Source organism: Dasypus novemcinctus, chromosome 18 (genome assembly GCF_030445035.2).
Source record: "Dasypus novemcinctus isolate mDasNov1 chromosome 18, mDasNov1.1.hap2, whole genome shotgun sequence".
Taxonomy (NCBI): Eukaryota; Metazoa; Chordata; class Mammalia; order Cingulata; family Dasypodidae; genus Dasypus; species Dasypus novemcinctus.
In genome coordinates, this window is record NC_080690.1 from 66,892,711 (window position 1) to 66,915,699 (window position 22,989).

General features: G+C 51.0%; 1 protein-coding gene across 1 annotated transcript; it reads right to left on the reverse strand.

The window, feature by feature from the left end:
• Positions 1–3,430: 3,430 nt before the first annotated feature.
• Positions 3,431–3,846, reverse strand: NANOS2 (nanos C2HC-type zinc finger 2). Its single transcript, XM_004481535.2, is given in 2 exon segments — positions 3,431–3,720; positions 3,723–3,846. Coding segments are annotated over 2 exon segments (414 nt in total).
• Positions 3,847–22,989: the final 19,143 nt, after the last annotated feature.

Genomic DNA, 22,989 nt, shown 5'->3' on the forward strand with positions numbered 1-22,989 from the left:
AGAGACCCCAAAAAAAGAAATCTAACAGTGATCTCTCAACACGCACAGTGTAGATTTAAAATTTTTAAAAAAGCTTTGGTTAATGTGGCTGCCTTTTCCCCTCCTTTGTCTAAAGTTTTTGAGAAAGGCCCAGATTCTGGTCAGCATTAGAAATGGACTTAAACCTCTAGTCCTGATTCACCAGGACCCCTTGAGCCCCAAGTGAGCACAAACTCAATTTCAGAGAACTGCAAAATTGTAGGTACCCTTGGCCTCAGTGGGAACAGGATTAGGCTGTGGGATTCTGGGTCCATTTTTGAGGGGATTCCATTTTTCTGATTCTAAGTGGGCAGAGAACCATCCCCACTCTCCAAACTGGTCCTGGAGGAAGAAAATCTTGCTTCCGCATTCTCTCCTCTGCCTGGAGCTCTGCCGCAGTCACGCCCTCTGTGACATTCTGGGGTGCACAGGCTGGGTGGGGCAGTTCCCCCTTTTCCAGTTACACTGAGATTAATACATGCTGGAGATTTGGGGAGGGGGTGGGGGCACTGGAAGAGAAAGGGGTCAGGGTTTTAGTCCCCCAGTCCCTTGGCGGCTGGCTTAGAATCCTCAGTTCCTGTCTGGTACCTGCTACTCAGTCTCTGTTGAATGAATGACTCAATTCATTAAAAAAGAATGACAACCAAAACGTGACAACTGCTATTGTCTGTCTCCAGCCCTCCCCTCTGAGCCCCAGACCCGGCTGTCCAGCAGCCTCTTGGATGCTACCTACCCCTCCGATGCTCCCAGGCACTTTGTAGCCCCCACAACCCAGCCTGACCTTACCATCTGCCCCCCTCACTTTTTTGGGTTTAAAGAGGCCGTCTCGGAAACTGCCCCACCCCCGTTGTTCTCCGTAACCCCTCCCCACGCTTGGTCAGAGGTCCCTTTATTTAACGCTCCTCTATCGCCCCATTTGAGAGGTCATCTGCTTTCTGCTCATGCAGCCCCTCCGCATGGCACCCATTCCTCCAGGCGGCTGTCCCCTCCTCTCTGCTGGGCGCCCTTGTCCAGGGCTCAACCTGCTCCTTGGGCATTGCAGCTCTGCCCTTAGGGCTTCTTTTTTTTCCTTCTTCTTTTGTTTGGTTTAACTGTGGGGTCTCTGTTGTGGGTAGAGCTGCATTTTTGGAGAAGGATCTTTTGAGCAGAAATGCTTAACTGGAGATCTTTGGTTCTCTCTGCATAGGTGTAAGGGAGTCCTGGGTGGGTTTCAGAGTCTGGGAATGCACAATCAAGATCAAGTTCACCCTGCCCACCATTTGCCTCTCTGGTCAGCACTCTCACTCAGCCCACCTCCCCCATGCACAACCATGTCCTGCAAACACTCCTGGCTCAGTCCCACCCCCCAGCCCCCCCACCCCCTGCCTTTGAACTCTCTGTGCCCCTTGCCTGCAGTGCCCTTCCTCCAGCATTTCTCACGTTGCCTTATTTCACTTGAACTTGGCTTAAACATGACCTCTTCAGAAAGGTCTTCCCTGACTACCCTGTGTAACACGGTCTTTCCTGTCACTCTCCATTCCTTTATTTTTTTAAAGATTTATCCCCCGCCCCCCTGTTGTCTGCTCTCTGTGTCCATTCACTGTGTGTTCTTCTGTGTCCCCTTGTATTCTTGTCAGCAGCACCGGGAATATGTCTCTTTTTGTTGCATCATCTTGCTGTGTCAGCTCTCCATGTGTGCTGTGCTACTCCTGGGCAGGCTGCACTTTCTTTCGCCCTGGACTGCTCTCCTTACGGGGCGCACTCCTTGCGTGTGGGGCTCCCCTACGTGGGGACACCCCAGCGTGGCACGGCACTCCTTGCGCGCATCAGCTTTGCGCATGGGCCAGCTCCACACGGGTCAAGGAGGCCCTGGGTTTGAACCCTGAACCTCCCATGTGGTAGACAGACGCTCTATCAGTTGAGCCAAATCCGCTTCCCCCATTCCTTTACCCTACCATATTTTCCTTTGTCTCACTTGTCACCCACCTGACATCTGTCATGTATTTCTTTCTGTCTGTCCATGCCCTCCCTCTACTAGACGATCAGCACGAGGACAGAGACCTTGTCTGGTTTGCTCACTGCTGAGCCCCCCATGCCTAGCAGAGTGCCTGGCAGGTAGTGGGTGCACCACGGAGACCCTGAGGCCAGCCGGGAAAATTTTATACATACGGGTTCCTGCCGCCAGGACCACTGTTCTCCCACCTTCCCGGAGGGGGCTGGGAGGCCCTAAACTTCCGGAAGGACCTCAGGCCAGTTCTGGGAGACCCGCTGTGGCACAGGAAGGAGAGAGGGGACTCGAGACAGAGGCAAGGAAGGATGGGAGCGGAAGCTGGGTCAAAGGCCGAGAGCTGGGGAGGAGGCTGAGGAGCAGGGGCGAGAGACACCCAGGACCCCACCCCGCCCCGCCTCCCGCGGAGAAATGGCAGCTCAGCGCCCCCACCCCCAGCCCCTGCTGGCCCGAGGGGCGGGGCCCGGGGAGAAGGCACAAACAGACCTGGCAATTTCAACGCGGTTTCAAAGGACAACCAGAAATGCTCTTTATTTACCAGAGCCCGGCACTTGGGGCCCCCAGGCCTGAGCCGAAACGGAAAAACTTAAAATCTGACCGGCGCTCTTCTTTGCCTCTAAAACAAAATCTAGGCAGTTGCCGTTCCCATCCAAGCACTAAATCCCCTTTTCTGGCGGGCTTCATTGATTTAACTGTTGGAGGACTGGAAAAAACGAAAAATAAAACCAAAACCAAACAGGATGGAAAAAACAATCTTTAGCCACAACTGTCAGGATTTGGGGTGTTGGGAGGTGGTAGATGGGTGGGGAGGAGGATGCCAGAGAGACCCACTGACTCTCTCAGGGGAAAGGGCCCATCAGTGACTTGGGGAGTGAAATGGGATGAATGGTAAGGAAGGGCGAGGGCAGGGTGATGGAGAGGAGGGTGTCAGCTCACCCCTCGGCTCTCATCCCGGAGAAGCCTGCTCCCCGGCTCCTGGCTGGTGGGGGGCTGAGGGCTGGGAAGGAACGGTCCAGCACGTTCCTGATGGAAACCGTGGGTTTTCAGCGGGCTGAAGAAGGTGGAAAAGGTTTTGAAGGACATAGGGCGGAGGGTCCCAGCCAGCCTGGCTTGGGGTCTTCAGGAAGCCCGGTGAGGTCCTGTAGGTGCAAGAATCCAAGAATCCCACAAGGAGCCGAGTTCTGCAGCTGAGAAGTCGAAGGGGCAACGCTGATGTCCCCAGCAGGTCCCAGAACACGTCCAAGGACTTCAGTGCAGAAAGAGCCACGCCGCTGGATGCCTGAGGGGCAGGGACGCCTCCTGTGTTTTGGGATCCAGCAGGGATGGAGTGCGGGGAGCCAGGGATTTCCAAAGGGCAGGTGAGTGGAGGGGGAGAGTCCAAGGCACCAGCGGGGGTGGGGGGAAGGGGGGTGCACATTGCCATCTTCAGCGCTTGACCTTGCGGCCGGCAGAGTTGCGCCCGCTGCGGCGGTAGAGGGACTGCTGGCCCCCGTTGAGTGGGCAGTACTTGAGCGTGTGGGCCTGGCCGCCCGTGGCCCCGCACAGGGGACACACGTAATGCCGCAGGATGGGACACACCACCACGCCCTCCGGCGTCTTCAGCTGGTGGGAGGCGTAGACATGGCGCGACTCGCCGTTGTGCTTGCAGAAGTTGCACAGGGTGGCCAGGCCCCCGCCGGCCCCCGGGCCTCCCAGCCCCTCGTGCTGCCCGGCTGGGGCGCAGGTCCTGGCTCCCCAGCCCCTCGGGCCTCCGGCTTTTGCCCCCGGCTTCGGATGACTTCCCACACCACCTGGCTCAGGTTGAAGTAGTCCTTCCACATGTTGAAGATGGGCAGCTGCATGGCGCCGGGGCGGGGGTGCTGGGGGGCCGGAGGGGGGCCGGGGCTGGGGGCCGGCGGGCAGGAACAGCGGTGTTTTCTGGAGCTGAGAGGAGCTGTACCCCCTTTTATACTCCCAGAGACCCTCTCAACAAAGGTGGAGCTTAGGATTTAAAGGGCCCACTCTCAAGCACTGACCCCTCTCTGAGTCCAGACCTCAGCCAAGGCTGACAGGGATCCTTCCCTCGGCCGCAGGCCTCTACTGTGCCGCCTGGATACTCTGTGACTTCTGGCAAGGCCCTCCCCCTCCCCGGGCCTCAGTTTCCCTATTCGTTCATGAAACTCCATGCCTGCAAATGCCCCTATTCACATCCTCCCTTCCTCCCTGGCTGGAGGCAGCTCCCTTCACATAGCCAGGCTTTTCCCAACACTAGCCTCCCTCTGCTGTGGACCAGATGCCTTGCTGCAGTCATCCGCATGAGCTAATCCTTGCAACGACTCTATCAGTGGGACGCCATTAGTACTTCCATGTTATAGGCGCGTTCGCTGAAGCTCAGAGAAGGCCCAAAGTCACACAGCATCTGAATGGCCAAGCCGGGACTCCAGCCCAGATCTGTGGGACTCCTTCTTTAACCTCATGCTCAACTAAGAGGCACTGATTCAGTGAATCTTTTTTTCTTAAGATTTATTTATTTTTTAAAAAATTTCTACCCCCCCCCCCCGCCACCATTGTCTGCTCTCTGTGTCCATTTGCTGTGTGTTCTTCTGTGTCTGCTTGCGTTCTTGTCAGTGGTACCGGGAATCTGTGTTTCTTTTTGTTGCATCACCTTGCTGCGTCAGCTCTCCGTGTGTGGGGCGCCACTCCTGGACAGGTTGTACTTTTATTGCGCGGAGCGGCTCTCTTTGCAGGGCACGCTCCTTACACGTGGGGTTCCCCTATGTGGGGACACCCCTGCGTGGCACAGCACTCCTTGCATGCATCAGCACTGTATGTGGGCCAGCTCACCCCATAGGTCAGGAGGCCCTGGGTTTGAACCCTGGACCTCCCATATGGTAGGCAGACGTTCTATCAATTGAGCCAAATCCGATTCCCTCAGTGAATCTTTACTGAGCATGTACTTTAGTGCTCAGAGATTCATCTACATGGTCTCTTTGAACCTCAGAAGCACTCAAGGAGATGGGCACTATCATTTCCATTTTACAGAGAAGATAAGGCTCAGAGAGGCTAGGGAATGCACACAAGATCACACAGCAGGGAAATGACAGTATTGGGATTTGCACCCAAGCCCGAATCCAGAGGCATTGGGAGTGTGTCTTAGAAGCAGTGGAGGACTGTGGCATGAGGCATTCTCACTTAGAACGGGCCCCTCCTTGGCCCATTGTCACAAACCCCTCCTGATCTTCAGGATCAAGTAAAAGCCTTGCCTCTTGCCCAGTCCACCAATCCACCCCCAGGGATTCTTATCCGCCAGCGGCCTCCCTTGGTTGCCTTGACCATTCAGCACGTAGCTTTTGAGGGCCCCTGTACTGGATGCTGGAGCTCAGCAGTCCAAGGCCAAGGCTAGCCCACGTGGAGCTCGTGAGCCCCCAGTACAGTAGGGAGCAGCAACGGAAGAACAGAAGAACAACAGGCAACAAAGTCCTGATTACCCACGAGCTCCGAGAGAGGCTGGGGGAAGGGGTGACCTGGAAGCCAGGACCGCAAAGGGGGACTCTTGTAGGAAGATGAACACAAGGTGTCGGGGCCCTGGGGTTTGGGACGGGCCAGGAGCCTGGGGTGCCAGAGCAGAATGAGGGCCCCGAGATGGGGCCAGAGTGTTTGCAGGAGCAGCAACTTATCAGGCTGTGCAGCTCCCTGCGGGGCAGTTCTGGAAATGGGGACTTTTGGGGCTGGTTATGGTGATGGAAGGGGGTGATTAGATAGAGTGAACAGAGATGCAGGGTGTGCCAACAGCCCGCGCAACCAAGAATCTCAGAGCTACAAAAGCTTGTCCAGATCATCTGGTCCAGCTCCTTATTTTACCAAAGTAAAAACTGAAGCCCCAAGACGGAAGTCTCTAGGTTTCAGTCCCTTAAAGCCCCAGAGTCACGTGTGCACCGGACCTGACTACAAAGCACAGCTGCGGTCCTGTGGCGGCTACGAGGTTTTAAGCCTGTTCAGGGGTCCTTATTCCTGAAGAGGTGAAACTAGACCTCTCCTTTCTATAATGTTGGGGTCACTGGGTCTGTGGAGGAGGGAGGCAGAGGGGTGACCCGAGAATGGAAAAACTCACAGTTTGTTGGGAGGCAGCAGAGCAAGCCCATGTCCAAGCCTGGCTCTGCCACCTGCCTTCCAGAGGGCTGCAGGCTTAGTTAACCTTGCCGAGCCTCAGTTTCCTTGTCTGTCATGTGAGGATGATGTCAACGCCTGCCTCAGAGAGTGGACGGCGATGGCGATTGGGAAGCCCCTTAGCACAGAGCCAGGCCCGAGGGAGGTGTCCATGAAATGTTAGGTACAGCAGTTCCCCTCTTGATTTTGACCCAAAGAATGGAAAACAGGAATGCAAACATACCTGTACACTAGCGTTCACTGCGGCCTTATTCCCAATAGCCCACAGGTGGGAGCAACCCAAGTGTCCATCAACAGAAGAACGGGCAGGCACAATGTGGCCTGTTCATACAGTGGAATATTATCCAGCCATAAGAAGCGGGGAAGGGCTGGGGCGTGTTACCACACGGATGAACCCGGAAGACGTCATGTTGAGTGAAAGAAGCCAGACACCAAAGGGCAAAGTTGAATGATTCCACACACATGAAAAATCAAGAATCGGCAAATTCACAGACACGGAAAGTGTATTAGAGGTCACCAGCGGCTGGGGGACAAGCGGATGGCGAGTGAGTGCTTAATGGGTGAGGAGTTTCTGTTTGGGATGGTGAAAAATGGTGTCAGTAGATAGAGGTGAGGGTTGCACAACCTCACAAATGTAGTTCATGCCACTGAATCGTACACTTAAAGTGGTCAAAATGGCAAAAAAAAATTTCTAAGATTCATTATTTATTTCTCTCCCCTTCCCCCCTCCCCCCCCCCCGTTGTCTGCTCTCTGTGTCCATTCGCTGTGTGTTCTTCTGTGTCCACTTGCATTCTTGTCAGCGGCACCGGAATCTGTCTCTTTTTGTTGCGTCATCTTGCTGCATCAGCTCTGCGTGTGTGCGGCACCACTCCTGGGCAGGCTGCACTTCTTTCGCACTGGGCAGCTCTCCTTGCAGGGCACACTCCTTGGGCATGGGGCTCCCCTACACGGGGCACATCCTGTGTGGCACGGCACTCTTTGCACGCATCAGCACAGTGTATGGGCCAAATCAACACATGAGTCGGGGGCCCTGGGTTTGAACCCTGGACCTCCCATGTGGTAGGCGGACGCTCTTTATCAGTTGAGTCAAATCTGCTTCCCAAACTGGCAAATTTTTTGTTGCATATAGTTTACCACCATTTAAAAAAAATGTCTGCTAGGATAATTGAACCTCAATTAAGGCAATAATCATACTGGTACTCAATTACTGAACCAATACCAAACACGAGGCTTTACCGGTCATCAGTTTGAGTCCTCTCCAAACCTTGAGAAGTAGGGTCCCATTTTACAGATGAGGAATGGGAGACTCCCAGAGGCTGAAGTGCTCATTCACAGTTATCCAGCTAGTAAGTGATTGGCTGGACCTTGAATTGAACCCAGGGTTATCTGACCCCGACCCAGCACACCCCTTCCACCTGCCAGGAGGTATGAGCCGAGAGCCTGCCTAGACAGTCGACTGAAAGCAAGAGAGGCTGGGGTTAGACTGTGGAGGGACTTGCTGCTGAAAGGATAGTGAGGCAGGGAACCAGGAAGGATGGGGCAATCTGCACCACACAGCTTTGCCCAGGGAGATTAAGTGAAGTCAAGGAAGGACTGGGCATAATTGAAAGCTAGAGGAAACTGTGGTGCACTATATGGAAGAACAAAGCTCCGGAGGGGGGCCAGGAAAGGCTTGGTGTGTGTGTGTGTGTGTGTGTGTGTGTGTAGAGGGGACTAAATGCTTTACACAGAAACCACAGCCGAGACTGTGAGCTTGGGAGGCTCGCGTCCCCGTGCAGCGGGGCCTTGAGCGCGCAGCCCCGTGCAGCTGTGGTGTCATCTGCGGGCCCTCTGGGAAGGACCATGGACAGGTGAGGGTTTCGAAGTCCCAGGGCTCCCCTTAACAATCCCACCCATTGTCTGGGGAGTCCCAGATTCTGCAGCCTGTGAGTCTGTTATTTTCCTTAGTAATTCCCGCCCCCCCCCCCTTGTTTTCTTCTAGGATCCTGTTATTGGGGACGCAGCCACCCTGCCCCACGGGTGTTTTCCAGGATGAGTCCAGAGGAGGGAGATGCTCCCCACGCAGCCGCCCTCCCCCGTGTGGTGGTCGCTGCCGCCTCCTAGGGAAGGCAGAAGAGGATATTAATGAGAAATTCATCAGCCGCCTGTTTACTCGCTCTGAGCCCTGCCCCCAGCCTGCTGCCCCTCTGCGCAGCGACTCCACCGCTGCCCTGTTTACTTGTCAGTTTCCTTCCCAGGATGGCGAAAACAGCTGCAGGAGGGGTCCAGGGAGGGCCGGGCAGGGGCAGGGGCCACCCAGGAGGAGAGACACCTGGGGAGGCGGCAGGGCCCCAGACGAGGGGCTCGCAGGACCAACCACGTCGCTGCCCCCACAGACCCCATTTGTCGGGCGCTCACCCACGCGGCCCCCTTTAATCCTCCCCCTGTCAAGGAGGCTTGGGAGACCCTCCTTGAGCGGAGGAGGAAGCCCGGCCTGAGGGTGGCCGTCGCGGTTAGCCTGGATTCAATCCCGGATGTACAGAGAGAGGAACAGGGACATGCTGGCGATGACCAGAGGAGACAGGCTACAGGACAGAGATGGGAAGCTAGAAAGCAAGGCTAGAAGGGCATTGTCACCGGGTGGGGGCAGCCTCTGCAGCCCTGGGGCCTGCCTCAAATCCCACTTCCACTTCCAGGGGCGGGGCTTTGAGTAGGTGATGTGGCTTCTGGGACCCCGTTGCCTTATTCACAGAAAGGGAGACCCTGGCAGACCGCCCTCCATGGAGATAAAGTCTTTAGAATAGGTGAATAGTAAGTATTAGCCAGTATTTTAAATTGTATTCCTTCACGAAATATTTGCTGGCAGAGACTGGGGCACAGAGAGGTGGACAAATATTTGCTCCTTCGTTCAACAGGATACTGAATGCTCAGCGTGTGTCTGGCACTGTTCTAGGTGCTGAACATACAACCACGAACAAAACATACAGAAATCCCTGCCCCCCTCGTGGAGCTGAAATTCTAGGCAGACAGTACGTAAAATAGACAAATGGGTGGATAATGCATTAGGTAGGGATGTGTCCTACAGAGAAAAAATAAAAGAGGGTAGAGAGAGTAGTCAAGGATGGCCTCTTGGAGGAGGCGACATTTGAGAGAAGTCCTGAAGGAGGTGAGGGAAGGAGCCTTGTCGATTGGTGTTCCAACAGAGGGAACAGCACATGCCAAGGCCCTGAGGTCAGAGAAGCCTGATGTGTTCAAGGGACAGCGAGGAGGCCAGCGCAGCCTGGCTGGATTGAGGGGGAGAGTGGGAGGAGGTGAGAAGTCACGGAGGTGAGAGAGAATGCAAGGCCTCGTGGCTGCTGAAAAGACCTTGACATTGGCTCTGAATGAAGCGCCAGTCCCTGGACGTTTCTGAGCAGAGGGGAGACGTGATTTGACTTAGATTCTGGCACGGTCTCTCTGGTTGCCACGTTGGGGAACAGATGGGCGGGGGGGGGGGAGGTGAGGGCAGAAACCAGTAGCCCAGTGAGGAGGTGGCTGCAAATGGTCTGCGTGAGAGGTGATGGTGGCTGGACCGGTCAGTGGGCAGACGGAAAGTGGTGAGATGTTGTGGGATTCTGAATAGTACAGAGCAGCAGAATGAACTCAGATCTGTCACTCCTCCTGCTTAAAACCTTAGAGTAAAGTCCCCAAACTTGACCGTGGCCCCAGACCCCCAGGTGATGTGGCCTCCTGTGATTCCTTAGAACTCCACACCTGTCACCTCTCCCCCAGTTGCTCACTCCCCTTCAGCCCTCCAGCCTCCTTACTGACCCTTGAAGGTGCCTCAGGGCCTTTGAACTGTGCTCTTCCTTTCCCTGAACGGCTCTTCCCTCCCTGTTTTTTTGTTTTGTTTCGTTGTTGTTGTTGTCTGTCTGTTTGCAAGGCTGGCTCCTGGAGACCATCCCCGTCCCAGCCCAAGCACCCAGTCGGCCTCCTGTGGCCACGCTCCCCTCCCCGCCTCGCCCCTTGTTGATTTTCTCGCCCTGTGATTCGGCCCTGGGCTGGGCAGGGCAGCATCAGCTGTGCTCCGCGTTGTATTCCCAGGCTCGGCGCGTCACGCGCAGCGGACATTCGTTGATCATTGTTGCCAGAGTCGAGGCCCCCCTGGCTGGGGCTCAATGAGGGCATCTGGCACGACTGCTCCAAAGCAGAGTAACGGAATCGGACCAGCCGAGGCTCTGCCTCTTACCGCCCGTGACCCTAAGTGGGTTGACCTTCCCTTTCTGAGCCTCAGTTTCCTCCCCTTGGAAAATGGGCAGAAAGAAGAGCCCACTGCAAAGGGTTTTATTTGAGCACAGACCTGACTCCAGAGCCCAATTCTCCGTAACTTCCCCAAAATTCCTCATGTTTGCTCTCACTCCCTTCTTATCCTGCAAGAAGAGAAATGTACAGATCAAAATAATTGCTGATATTTATGGAGCACCTACTAAGCACCTCACTGCTAATTCCTTTGCTCCTCACGACCTCCCTAGGAGGCACAACTCCTCCCCCTCATTTTGAGATGGAGCCGGGTGGGAGAACTCGTGACAACATTTAGTGGGTAGAGAGCAGAGCTGGGATTCAAACCTGCGACTCAACACTCATGTGACCGTTGCACTGACTCTCGGGGAAGATGTGGGTTGTGGGGAATGGCGAGGATCCGTGGCATTCATTCATTCATTCATTCACTCATTCACTCACTGAGCGGCTTCTCTGTGATAATTGCTGGATATGCACCTCTGGGACTGATAGTAAACAAATCATCACACAGACAAATATTTTCAAAAAACGACTGACCCAGGGGGATGGGAATTTACAGAGGAGGAAATTGAGGCTCAGGGAGGCAGCATCACTTGATCCAAGCCAGACAGGATCTCAAAGCGAGTTTCCTGACCAACTGCATCTAGGTCACCTGAGATGCCTAAAATGCAGGTTTGTGTGCATCTGTCCCCAAACCCACATGATTCTGAATCTCTGAAGGAGCAGCCAGGGATTTGTGTTTACACACACACACACAAACACACACATGACTCAGATGTACCAAAGCTGGGCTGAGCTGTCTCGGTCACTGCTGTGTGTCCCAAGCATTGCCTAGTCCAGGGCTTCGGTCACTGCCAAACCATCAGAGAGCAAAGAGTAGGAGACTGTTTGTTGAATGAACAAATGAATGAATGGGTGAATGTATGCATGCCATGCTTAGGACTTTGGATGTGTCTAAGGGCACTGGGGAGCCAAGGAAGATTTATAAGCAGGAGAAGGTCACAGTCATATCTGACCGTGAGAAAAAACTCCATTCTGGTCTTTGCATGTACTGTTTCCTTGCATCAAATGTTTCTATCCACTAATTCCTGCTGACCCCTCGAATCTCAGCTTATATGCCCCCTCCTCCAGGAAGCCCTCCCTGACTTCCCAAGCTGGGTCATGTGCCCCCTCGGGGATTCTGTTCCCCCCATCCTGAGACCTCCCATTCCAGTCCTGCCCACTCTGAGACGTTGTCTGGGGACGGGCCTGTTGTCCCCTTCCCACTGGACTCAGCCTCAGGAAGGCAGGCTGGGACTGTCTCCGTCACTGCTGTGTCCCCAGCAGAGCCAGCACATGGCCAAACACACAGTAGGTCATCAGGGAACTTTTTTTTTTTTTTTTTTTGATAAATGAATGAGACAAAAACTATAGCCCAGGAGGAGAGGCTGGCAATGGGGGCCAACCCCAGCCATGGGCCCTGTCTACAGTTCCCCGCTGACTCGTTTTTTTTTTTTTTTTTTTAATATTTATTTATTATTATTATTTTTTAATTACATTAAAAAAAAATATGAGGTCCCATTCAACCCCACCGCCCCCGCCCCCCACTCCCCCCACAGCAACACTCTCTCCCATCATCGTGATACATCCATTGCACCTGGTAAGTTCATCTCTGAGCATCACTGCACCTCATAGTCAATGGTCCACATCATAGCCCAGACTCTCTCAGGTTCCATCCAGTGGGCCCTGGGGGGATCTACAGTGTCCCGTAATTGTCCGTGAAGCACTATCCAGGACAACTCCATGTCCCGAAAACGCCTCCACATCTCATCTCTTCCTCCCGTTCCCCACACCCAGCAGCCCCCATGGCTACCGTTCCCACACCCATTCCACATTTTCTCTGTGGACATTGGATTGGTTGTGTCCATTGCACACCTATGTCAAGTGAGGGCTTAGATTGCACATGGGTACTGGATGCACTCTTCCCACTTCTAGTTGTAGACACTCTAGGCTCCATGTTGTGGTGGTTGACCTTCTTCAACTCCATGTTAGCTGAGTGGAGTAAGTCCAATAAGTCAAAGTGTAGGAGCTGAAGTCTGTTGAGGCTCTGGGCCTGGGTGTCATATTATCAGTCCAGAGATTCAAATCCCCTACATATATCTTAAACTCAGCACCAACTACAATTCCAATAAAGTAGCATGCAAGTCTTGTGAAAAGAGTCCATTTCCATCAGGCAGAAACACCAGCTCCAAAGAAGGGCCATCTGTCATGGCAGTGAACCCCTTCTGCCATGACCATAGAACCCGTGGGTCTCTTTATCCCTCAAAAGAACCAATACCTGGGGTTGTATCCACCCTATCTGTCTCTTAGACTCTGTTCAGTTGTACATAGGGGTATTCCTTCTGACAACCTCCAGACCTTTTTTAGAGACTCACAGCCTTATAATCTCATTTCTCCTTTCCATTTCCCCCTTACATTAGGTCAAACTGCTTCCCGAAGTCATGTTATTATATGTAGACAGGTATATTCTGCTGTTCCGCATTGAATCTTTAATTCAAGGTCATTTTCTAGTTGCTTCTTCAGCTGGTATGTGGTAGTGATCCCTCGGTGCCAGGGAGGCTCATCCCCGGGTGTCGTGTCCCACGCTGGGGGGAATGCATCACATCTACACGCTGAGTTTGGCTGTGAGAGTGGCCACATTTGAGTAACATGAAGGCTGTCAGGAGGAAACCCCCAGGCACAATGCTACTCTAGGCCTTGTTCTTATTGCAGGTGCATAGGCTCAAAAGTGTAGCCATTAGTATCAAGAGCCCACTGTTGAGCCGCCCGCTGACTCGTTTACCTGAGCAGACTTTCTTACGGTTTTCTCCAGGAACATCTTGAATCATTTCCCTCTCACTGCAACCACCCAGAACTTGTGGACAGAGCGAAATGAAACAGAACGGGGGTAGAAATGGGGGAAACCGGAGGAGAGGAGATGGACGGTGGTGACCGCAATGCAGTTTTCCAGCATTCTGGCGTTCTGGTACAGCTTTATATTTTAAAGGACCCAAATCTTGATATTTTTTAGGAATCTTACTGTTATTTCAGCTTTTTAAATACTTGATTTTAAGACTAGAATGTGGGAAGGGAAAGATAGCAACTTTAAGTGGAAAATCCTGCCAGATACCACCTGAACCCAAAGATCAAGGATAGTACATCTGCTGACGTCACGTCGACATCATGTACCCCTGCCATGATGTGACAAGACTGGCTTCTTGCTTCATTCATTTGTTCATTCAAAGCCATACCTCCAGTCTAACTATGAGAAGGTATCAGACAAATCCAAATTAGGGGGCATTCTACAAAATACAGAATACTCTTCCAAAGTGTCAAGGTCATGAAAAACAAGGACGGACTGAGAAAGTGTCACAGATAGGAGGCGTCTAAGGAGAGATGATAATGCAATACAGTATGGTATCCTGGATCAGATCCTGCAATAGAAAAAGGCCTTAATGGAAAAACTGATGAAGTCTGTAGTTTTGTCACGGTCTTGTGCTAATATTAATTTTCTCAGTTTGAATAAATTTACCATGGTTCTGTAACATGTTAAAATTAGGGAAAGTGGGGTGACAGTATATGGGAATTTTCTGTATTATCATTATAATTTTTCTGTCAATCTAAAATTATTTCAAAATGAAAAGTTTGAAAAAAGAAATCCCAATCATTTATAGATTGAAATGTAACTAGTGAGCTATCTCATAATGTCCAGGCTGACAGTCCTATCTTTTACCTAGAGTATTTATCCATATACATTTAATGCAATTACAAATGTATTTGTGGTTAAAACTATCATTTTATTTTATACGTTTTATTTGTCCTAAGTGGTTTAGGTTTCTTGTCTCTTTTTATTTGTTTAGGTATTTTTTATCACAAATCCCACCCCACCCCCACCCCAGTTCAGCAGGTTGGAATCTATGTATGTTTCCCGTTTTTTCAGGACTTACCCTAGAAATCACAAATGCATAAATCACATATTGAAGTCTATATTTTAAACTTTTGCCCACTCCTGGATAATACAAGGGCCTTAGAACACTCCACCTCAATTTACTCCCTCCCAATTTATATGCTACTGAAATCAGAAATTTAAGTCTATGTTCCATTTCATTTTAGCATTACTATTTCAAACAAAATTCTTTTATATTTTTCTATGTATATAAACCCCTTTCTTTATGTTTCATTCCTTCTTCATCTCAGTCCTCCTTTCTGGGATCCTACTCACATCCTGCCTGGCATACAGTCTTTATAATTTATTCTAATGAGGGTCAGATGATGGTAAAATCTCAGTTGTTTTTTTTTTAAAGATTTATTTTTTAAAATTTATTTCTCTCCCTTTCCCCGTCCCCCACCCCAGTTGTCTGCTCTCTGTATCCATTCGCTGTGTGTTCCTCTGTAACCGCATCTATCCTTACCCCCCAGCAGCGGCACCAGGAATCGGTGTTTCTTTTTGTTGTGTCATCTTGTGTGTCAGCTCTCCGTGCCATTCCTGGGCAGGCTGTACTTCCTTTCGTGTTGGGCGGCTCTCCTTATGGGGCACACTCCTTGCGCGTGGGGGCTCCTGTACACAGGGGGACAACCCTGCATGGCAGGGCACTCCTTGTGTGCATCAACACTGCGCATGGGCCAGCTCCACACGGGTCAAGGAGGCCCGGGGTTTGAACCGTGGACCTCCCATGTGGTAGGAGGACACTCTATCCATTGGGCCAAGTCCGCTTCCAATTCTCAGTTTTGTTGTCTGAAAATATGTTTTTATATTACCCTCATTCTTTTTTTTTTAAGATTTATTTATTTCTCTCCCCTTCCCTCCCCCCCGTTGTCTGCTTTCTGTGTCCATTCACTGTGTGTTCGTTTGTGTCTGCTTGCATTATGTCCATGTGGCACTGGAAACTGTTGCTTTTTTTGTTGCATCATCTTACTGTGTCAGCTCTCCATGTGTGCGGAGCCACTCCTAGGCGGGCTGTACTTTCTTCACGCAGGGCTGCTCTCCCTTTGGGGTGCACTCCTTGTGCATGGGGCACTCCTATGCAGGGGACACCCCTGTGTGGCATGGTACTCCTTCCATGTGGCAGCACTGCAAATGGGCCAGCTCACCACATGGGTCAGGAGGCCCTGGGTATCAACCCCTGGACCCTCCATATGGTAGGTGGACACTCTATCAGTTGAGCCACAACTGCTTCCCTGCCCTCATTCTTAAAAGTTATTTCTGAGGGTGTAACATTCAATCTTAGAAGTTCTGTTCTTTCAGCACATTAAAGTTTTCCTTTCATGTTCCTGTGTCTTCCCCTGGTGTTGCTGAGAAGTCTAATTACCTACCCATGCCCTCACTCCTGGCTGCTTTTAACTCTTTTACTAGGAGTTGTCAAAGTGGGTATTTCTTTTTATTTTTTTGTTTGGAATTTGCTGGCCTCTTTGACTTGTGGGTTGGTATCTTTCTTAAGTTCTGGAAAATGACCAACTACTTTTTTTTTTAAAGATTTATTTATTTAATTTATTTCTCTCCCTTCCTCCCACCCCCCCAACCCCCACCCCCGTTTTCTGCTCTCTGTGTCCATTCGCTGTATGTTCTTCTATGACTGCTTCTATCCTTATCAGCAGCACCAGGAATCTGTGTTTCTTTTTGTTGCGTCATCTTGTTGCGTCACCTCTCCATGTGTGCGGTGCCACTCCTGGGCAGGCTGCACTTTCTTTCGTGCTGGGTGGCTCTCCTTATGGGGCACACTCCTTGTGCATGGGGCTCCCCTACGCGGGGACACCCCTGCGTGGCAGGGCACTCCTTGCATGCATCAGCACTGCGCATGGGCCAGCTCCACACGGGTCAAGGAGGCCCAGGGTTTGAACTGCAGACCTTCCATGTGGTAGGCAGATGCCCTATCCACTGGGCCAAGTCCACTTCCCACCAACTACTTTTTCTTCAAATATTACCACTGCCCCGTTCTCTGTCTTTCCTTCTAGGATTGGCGTTAACCATGTGTGCTGAACCATGTCCCTATATCATCCATTTCTCTTGCCCTCTCTTATCTTTTTTCCAATTTCCCCCTCTTGGTGCAATGTCCTGTGTGATTGACTTGTATAATAGTTTGGAAGTATTCTTGGTCTTTGTTTGCATTCTGGTGGGTGTGAACCCACTGTAAATAGGACTTCTTGAAGATGTTACTTCAGTTAAGGTGTTGCCCAAGTGAATCAATTTTGGCTTTAATCCAGATTCCCAAAGTCTTTTACAGGCACAGTGAAAGTCAGACATAGAGAGAAAGATCCATAGGAAGAAGTAGAAACCGAAAGTCAGAGGAACCCTGGAGAGAAAGGAGAAGACATTGCCACATGCATTGCCACGTGACGGAAAAGCCAAGGACAGGACTGCCAGCAGCCAGCCCCTGAATGCTATAGGCCTCTGGGGAAAGCACCGCCTTGCTAACCCCTTAATTTTAGACTTCTCCCACCTTCAGAACTGTGAGCCAATAAATTCCCATTTTTAAGCCCACCCATTGAATGGTATTCGAGCAATGGGGAAATTAAGGCAATCCTGAATACTTCCTTGGGCCCTCTCTTGCAGCTTACTAATCCTCTCTTCTGCTGTGTCCATTCTGCTGCTCAATACACCTGTTGAGTTTCACTCTTCATTTTTATTGTTTTAAAATCAGATGTTATTTTTAAATCATTCATCCTCAGTTTAGATTGAGTTTTAAATTTTAGTTAATCTTTTTCATTCTTACGTGTTCTGCTTGGTTCTTTTAAAAAACTATTCACTCTTTACAGTTTCCTCTTCAAAGCAGATGTTTTCAAGTCAGTCATTCCTTTGTCACTGTGGTGAGCATGACTATTTTAAAATCAGCATCCAACCATTCCAGCCCCGAAATCTGAGTGTACCTGTCCTGCTCTGTTGGCTCTTGCTCATGTTGTCTTATTTCCTTGAGATCTGATTATCTGTCACTGATAACCATTTCCTTCTACACCTAATTGTGGGAATACCCCTAGATCTGGCATGAATGTGCCCCCTCCAGAGGCTGTGTTTGCTTTTGGCCAGCCTTCCTTGTAGAATTTGTAGTTGGAGCCACTTTCCAACTTGACAGGTCCTTGACTCACCTGGTTATAGCCACATAAACACAGTTTCACATGTGGATGTCTGGAAGCACTGCCACAACTACCTTCATAGAACAAGCTTCCTCGCTTCATTCCTTCTCCTTCTCCCAAATTTTATTTGGAAAACATTCACACCTACAGTAAAGTTGCCACATAGTGCAGTGACACCCCATATAGTCCACTCTGAACCACCATTTTTTATATACGTATGTTAAGTATACATATATCCACATTATATATATATCATAATTACCGTTTTAACCCTTTTAAGCATCCAATTCAATGTCATTAATTACATTTACAATTTGTGCTACCATTACCACCTTTCATTGCTGAAACTCTTTCATCACAAAAAGCTGAAACTCTGCACCCATTAAGCAGTAACTCCCCATTTCCTCACCCTTCAGCCCCTGGTTACCTCTAGTCTACTCTGCATTTGTCAATTTGTGTACTTTAGATATTTCATATAAGTGAAATTGTGCAATGTGTCCTTTCGTGTCTGGTTTCTTTCAAGATTCATCCATGTTATAGCATGTATCAGCACTTCATTCCTTTTTATGGCTGAATAATATTCCTTTATATGGATATACTATATTTTATTTATACTAAATCTGTCAATGGACACTTGGGGTGCTTCCACCTTTTGGCTGTTGTGACTCATGCTGCTGTGAATATTGGTATACAGGCACTGGTTTGAAATCCTGCTCTCCATTCTTTTGGATGTATACCTAGAAGTAGAATTGCTGGGTAATATGGTAATTCTATGTTTAATGCTTTGAGGAACTTCCAAAGTGTTTTTTCCACAACAGCTGCACCATTATACATTCCTGCTAGAAGCAGCACCACATTTTTAAAACATTTTTTAACACTTGCTACATTTGCTTTCTTATATATATGATATGTATATAGGTATATTGGTCTATGGATATGTGTATATTAGATTATATAGAATATAATATTGGGAAGCGGACTTGGCCCAGTGGTTAGGGCGTCTGCCTACCACATGGGAGGTCCGCGGTTCAAACCCCGGGCCTCCTTGACCCGTGTGGAGCTGGCCCATGCGCAGTGCTGATGTGCACAAGGAGTGCCCTGACACGCAGAGGTGCCCCTCGCATGCGCAAGGAGCGCGCCCTGTAAGGAGTGCGCCCTGTAAGGAGAGCCGCCCAGCGCGAAAGAAAGTGCAGCCTGCCCAGGAATGGCGCTGCACACATGGATAGCTGACACAGCAAGATGACGCAGCAAAAAGAAACATAGATTCCCGTACCACCGACAAAGGAGAACACACAGCAAATAGACACAGAGAAGAGACAACTGGGGCCGGGGGGAAGGGGAGAGAAATAAATAAATTAATTAAATCTTTAAAAAATAAAAAAATATAATATTAAGAAATATATGTTATATAGTTATACTGTGTATATGTATGTATGTACTATATATATATTTGGGGTAGTTTGAGACCATATGTACCCCAGAAAATCATGTGATTTTGTTTTTGTTTTTTTTTTTAAAGATTTATTTATTTATTTAATTTATTTATTTTTTGTTTTTTAAAGATTTGTTTATTTATTTCTCTTCCCTTCCCCCCCCACCCTGGTTGTCTGCTCTCTGTGTCTCTTTGCTGTGTCCTCTTTGTCCACTTCTGTTGTTGTGAGTGGCACAGGAATCTGTGTTTCCCTTTGTTGTGCCATCCTGTTGTGTCAGCTCTCTGTGTGGGCGGCACCATTCCTGGGCAGGCTGCACTTTCTTTCGCGCTGGGCGGCCCCCCCACGGGGCGCACTCCTTGCGCGTGGGGCTCCCCTACACGGGGGACACCCCTGCGTGGCACGGCACTCCTTGCGCATCAGCGCTGCGCATGGGCCAGCTCCACACGGGTCAAGGAGGCCCGGGGTTTGAACCGCGGACCCCCCATGTGGTAGACGGACACCCTAACCACTGGGCCAAGCCTGCTGCCAGAAAAACATGTTTTTAAAGCTGGTCTGTTCCTGTGGATGTGAAACTATTGTGGGTGGGACCTTTCGATTAGGTCACTTCAGTTAAGGCATGGCCCAGAGTGGGTTTTAATCCTCTTGCTGGAGTCTTTAATAATAAATGGGATGAATCCAGAGAGAAAGAGAGAAAGCCATGGAGACAGGAAGCTGGAGGCAAGGAAGCTGGAAGGAGAAGGGAGAGCCCAGCAGATGCCACTGTGTGCCTTGCCATGTGACCAAGGGGTCCAGGATCCCAGGCAGCCAGAGGCATCACCTGGTGATGCCTTGAATTGCATATTTTCTTGGCCTCAGAACTGTAAGTTTGTAAACTAATAAACCCCCATTGTTAAAAGCGAACACATTTCATAGTATCTGCATTTGGGCAGCCTAGCAGACTAAAAACGTTCACTGGTTTGCACCATTTGAAAGTTAGTTGCAAACATGATACTCCAGTAAATACTTCAGCATGCACACACTTCCTAAAAAGAGGGTGTTCTCCTAAACAACCAAAGTACAAGAATCAAATTCAAGGAATTTAATCTTGATAAACTACTATTATTTAAAAGTCTAGTATCTCAGTCATCCAACACATGTCTTTTATGTCGGTGCTTCCCCCTGCCCCGCTTAAATCCAGGGTCCATTGAGACAGGGTCCATGTCTCCTTATTCTCCTTTAATCTACAACAGTCCTTTTTTTCTCTCTCACGGTATTGATACTTTTAAAAAGAACAGGCTGGGTGTTTTGTAGTATCCCTCGCTCTAGTTTGTTCGATATTTCCGTGTGATGAGATTTAGCATATGCATTTTGGATAATTATTGTGCGTAAGTGTTTTCGTGTCCTTCTGGAGGGGGGGGTCACAGGTCAGTTTGCCCCATAATTTGTGATGCTGAGTTCGATCCCTTGGTTAAAGCAGGGTCCACCAGGTCTAACCCCTCTGTGGGAGCCTTTCCTCCTTTGTAACCACCAGCTACTCTGTGGAATAACACTTTGAGGCTATGCAAAGATCCTGTTTAGGATACATTTTAGCATTTTTGAAAGTGCCTGCCATTTCAGAGAGTGAGACAGAAGTGCTCCTTGCCCTCACCGAGCAAACATGCCAGTTGGGGTGGAGTGGGGGCGGGAGAGGAGTGGATACTTACGAGGTTCAGAGGGCAGCTCCGTGCAGGCAGGGGCTTTGTCCAGTTAACTGCTCTGTCTGTGCCTTGAAGAGAACCTGGCACATATATGCAATAAATACTTGTTGAAATGAATGAGTGAATGGTGTCGGGCATAGGTTAAAAAGACTCCAGGGTGGGGTGGGGAGTGTGGCATTTTTGGTAGGAGGTTCAGGGAGGACTCCTGGGATTAGGGGTGACTGGAGTTTGGGAAGAAAGGGGAAACCATGTGTGAAAAGCCCTGGAGTAAGGACAAGATTTGGTGAGTCTGATGGGTGGAGATAGGGCTGGGGAGGTGGAGGAGAACAAGTGAGGCTGAGCAGGTGGCCCCATGAGGTCGGGGTGGTGAACCGACCTTGGAGTGGAGTCTTTCAGACCACGGTGGGGAGTGGGGATTTTACTCAGGAACCTCAGGGTTAAGCAGTGCGTGATGTGATCTGAGGCCCCTTTTACCCTTGTTGTATAGAGACACACCTCTCTCTCTCTGTTTCGCTTGAGACATTGGGTACCCACTGGGGCATCGGATAAAAACTGTATGTAAACACGTTTGGGTGACTTTAGGGCAATCACTGGATGCTCAGTGTTGGGGAATGAACTGTGCCCCCATAAAAGCCATGTGCATCCCAACCCCTGGTCCTGCGGGCGTGAACCCATTTGTAAATAGGACTTTTGAAGATGGTCTTAGTTAAGGTTGCCCAGACTCAGTTCAGTGTAGCTGAAATCCTCATACGCAGAGGAGACTGGACACAGAAACAGAAGCTGTGGGTAGCAGCCCAAAGCTGGAAGCCAATGGAAGCTGGAAGAGAAAGGAGAAAACACGGCCATGTGCATTGCCATGTGCAAGAAAAGCCAAAGACCAAGGCTCTCTGGCAGCCAGCCCCAGAACGACACCGTCTTTCGGGAGAAAGGGTTGCCTCGCTGATGCCTTGATTTTGTATTTCTCCCAGGCTCAAAACCAGGCGCCAATATATTCCATTGTTCGAGCCAAGCCATTGTACCGTGTTTGTTACAGCAGCTGGGAAGCTAAAGCACTCTGGTTCAGCCCGTCTTGGTGGGCTCTGATCTGAATGCTTTTTTTTGGTGCAGATAACTCACTTGCCTTCACCACTCCTAAAGAGGAAGATACCTGATTAGCTCCATTTTACAGGTGGGAAAACCGAGGCCCAGAGAAGCTAACTGCGGCCCACGATGACGTAGGTAGTCGGGTGAAGAACTGAAGAGCTCTGATTGCTGCTCTTAGCCATCAGGCCAGGTCTCCCTCCAAGTTAACTCAATCTCAGGGGTAAGGACCCTCTAAATCCCACCCCAAGTCTTCCCAGGGGTCCAAGACCCAGTGTCAAAAGCCTAGTCAGTTATTTGACCCCAGCTCGGGCAGGACAAGGGGGTAGAGCAGGGGCTGTCTTTCTTGGGTCAGAAGGGGCTTGGGAGGGGGTGCCGGGCTGGGGTGCCAGAGATGGCAAGGTGGGCGTGGGTGAAAAGATCACCCAGCTGGGGCTTGCCTTGCATTGTGTGGAACTGCCGCTCCCGGGGTGTGCGGGAGTGCGTGCGTCTCCATCAGAGCACAAGCTCAGCAGTGCGGCTGCACAGGTGTCATCGCCAGCTCACCTTCCACTAGCTGTGTGGCTCTGGGGAAGTCACTTAGCTTCTCTGTGCCTCCTTTCCCTTGTCTGTAAAATGGAGAGAATCACAGCCCCTACCTTCTAGGGCGCTGTGAGGATTCGAGGTGATGGGGCCCGTCAGAAGGCCCACACAGGCCGGGCCTCTGCTGCGGGGCTGGAGAAAGGCCGGCTCTTCCTTTGCCTGCGTGGTGCCGCACGGCGCGCTGTGCGATTTCGCCGGCCTCGCCGTGGGCCGTGGGGCGGGTACCGTGTGTGCCATCGCGGGCACTGTGAGCGCTCTGGGGAGCCACCTCCATACCTTCCGGATCTTCGGCTCCCAGGACTAGTTACAAGATGGGCCCTCCCATCCTCGCGGACCCCTGCGCGAACCCAAGCCCAGGCCCTTAGCTGTGCCCCCCCCCCTCGGTCCTCCAGCCTCAGGCCTTACGCGGCGGCGCCCCGTCAGCTCCCCGGCTGCGCCCGCTGCACCCGGGTCCCGCAGCGCCCCCGGCCCCACACCCCTGCTGCCCCAGGCCGCGAGTGGTCCTCAGAGGGGGCGGGGCAGGGGGGCCTTTCTTTGTCCCCAGAGGGGGGTTTGCCTCGGGGGTCGGACGGGTACCTCCAGCCCAGCGCCCCCCTGTGCCCGGAAGTGATGCGTCTTTCAAAAGGAGCCCCGGGGGTCGACGCGGGTGGGGGCAGAAGCGCCCAGGATGCCTGGGCGCATGCGAGGACGCGTCTCACCCGAGCCCGCCTGTCGGCTGCCCTC